Genomic DNA, 2,673 nt, shown 5'->3' on the forward strand with positions numbered 1-2,673 from the left:
TTATAAGACTGTCCTTGCAAAGTTGGAATTGCCCCACTTTATAGAAACAGACAGCGGCATTGTAGGCTACTCTCACAGGAAACAGTCCTCAACCTCCGCAAAATGTGCATCACACATCTGAATATTTGGGTTGAAGTGTTCTGGAACAGTGTTGTGAATACAACTTAACCACTGATTTCTAGTCGTGTCCTCTTTTGGAAGACCAAACAAAGTAGTTTCGCTTTCACAACGAAGCGTCTTCACGACATGGCGGCGGCGGCAGCAACAGTGCTACAGCGAGAATAAAAGTTACACCTTCTTTCTTTGCGTGAACATTTGGGTGGCGTTATGCAAATCTTCCCACATCGTGATGTAGACATGTGGGGGCGTGTTAGAACGAGCCGTTTTAGGTAGATGTGCCTGACTCTGACTGAGAAGAATATCTCTTTGGATTTGAGACTTTAGTCTTTGCAACTTTACAGATCTTCTTTATGCACCAAGAGCTTGTAACACTCCAAAGAGAAAGGAACAATTGAAATTGCATCATATGACCCCTTTAAAACATTATTAAAAGTAAAAATCTGTATCTGTTAATATTATTTAGTAGACCTGAACTAAAATGAAGTAAAAAAGGAAAATAATATTAACAGATGGAACTATTTTGAAATAATTCATTAATAAATGTTGTAATAAACATCAATTAAGATCAATATAAACACTAAGTATTCTTCATTGTTAGTTCATGTTAACTAATATTATCAAATGAAACGTTGTTGTTGTTACCACACAACCAAAAAGTTACATTTTAATATTCAAAATATTAAAATGTTAATATTATTAATGTCTATTATTTTATATTACATTTTAAATATTTAAAATGTTTTATTTAATTGGCCATTTTATTTAGATTCTTTAATGTTAATTATTATTATTAATGTACATTAGCATGTATATTGTTTTATCTTTTTTATATTTATTAAAAATGTTTTATTTAATTGGCTATTTTTATTTATATTCTTTACTGTTAATTATTATTATTATTATTAACGTACATTATCATGTATACTATGATTTATTATATTTTATATATTAATTTTTTTTTATTTAATTGACCATTTTTATTTATTATTATTATTATTAACGTACATTATCATGTATATTATGATTTATTATATTTTATATATTTATTAAAAATGTTTTATTTAATTGGCAATTTTTTTATTATTATAATTAATGTACATTATCATATATATTGTGTTTTATTACATTTTATATATTTACATATTTTTTTTATTTAGCCATGTGTTAGTAGTTATTTTCAGTATTCAGTATTGTCTCCTCTGGCTGTTTCAGAACACACGGGCCGCTCTCATCCATTCTCGTACGAGCGTCTGGCGTTCGGTGCGTGCGCAGGATTGATCGGTCAGTCGGCCTCTTACCCGCTGGACGTGGTGCGCAGACGCATGCAGACGGCGGGAGTCACCGGACACACCTACGGCAGCATCTCGGGCACCATGCGGGAGATCGTGACGGAGGAGGGCGTGATCCGCGGCCTCTACAAGGGCCTGAGCATGAACTGGGTCAAAGGGCCCATCGCCGTCGGCATCAGCTTCATGACCTTCGACCTCATGCAGATCCTACTGCGCAAACTTCAGCAGTTCAGCCACAGTGCGCGGTAGCTGAAAAACACAACATTTAATAGTTTTTTTGTTTTTAACCTGAGCAAATGCTGCCAATGAGGACGACGGGAAATGCCTGGCGTCGTGTGACTAGTCTAAAGTTCTGTTTTTTGATGCAAAAGCATATGTGCACTGCAAAAAGGATTTTTTTACTTGGTATTTTTATCTTGTTTTCCGGTACAAATGTCTAAACATTTTTTTAAATGAAGATGCATTTACTTGAAGCAAAATGACTCTAGATATTAAGTCTTGTTTTATGAAAATGAGGTGAGTTTATGCTTAAAACAAGAAGAAGAAATATCTGCCAGTGGGGTCAGAAAAAAACTTCTTTCTTCAAAGGGAAAGCAAAATAATTTTTCTTACTCCACAGGCACACGTTTGTTCTTGTTTTAAGCCTAAACTTACTTCATTTTGATGAATTCTTCAAAAAACAACTTATTGTGCATAATTTTGCTTCTCGAGTAAATGTATCTTGGTTTAAGAACGTTTAGAAATTTGTACGGGATAGCAAGACAAGAACACAGGTTAAGAAGCTGATTTTCTGCGGTGTGTGGGAACATCAGGGGATTTGATGAAGACACACACATGCATTTTGAGTTTACAGCACGCGTGTGTGTGTTTTGTGAACAGCAGAGGGTGTTTATCTGTCACGTTCATATCAGGGTGAATCTCATGAAAACAGTCAACTCGTCCAGGTCATATTTCACTGTAAAATGGAGAAAAAAAAATTATAATCATAATTGGAAAAAAATGAAAGTTATATTTGTAGAATATTTTCAATTCCATTTTACATAAAGAGCATGTAGCCTGATGTAGGACCATTATGATTTTTTTGGCATCATATTTTCACAACAGTTAAATGCTTTTCCCTCAAATTATGTATTTAAAAGTACAAAGGTACTGTACATTACGGTAGTACTTATAATTTCTATAATTTAGATTTATAATTAAAATTATATATATATATATATATATATATATATATATATATATATATATATATATATATATATAT

At 32.7% G+C, this 2,673-nt stretch overlaps 1 protein-coding gene across 1 annotated transcript in view; it reads left to right on the top strand.

Moving 5' to 3' along the window:
• Positions 1-1,861, top strand: part of LOC107552673 (mitochondrial coenzyme A transporter SLC25A42-like) — a 6,048-nt gene extending 4,187 nt beyond the window's left edge. Inside the window, exon 3 of the mRNA XM_016234615.1 lies at positions 1,333-1,861. Coding sequence (XP_016090101.1) covers positions 1,333-1,658 — 326 coding nt within the window. The 3' untranslated portion in view covers positions 1,659-1,861. The remainder of the gene's footprint in view (positions 1-1,332) is intronic.
• Positions 1,862-2,673: the final 812 nt, after the last annotated feature.

This window comes from Sinocyclocheilus grahami, unplaced genomic scaffold, assembly GCF_001515645.1.
Source record: "Sinocyclocheilus grahami isolate Dianchi unplaced genomic scaffold, SAMN03320097.WGS_v1.1 scaffold456.1, whole genome shotgun sequence".
Taxonomy (NCBI): Eukaryota; Metazoa; Chordata; class Actinopteri; order Cypriniformes; family Cyprinidae; genus Sinocyclocheilus; species Sinocyclocheilus grahami.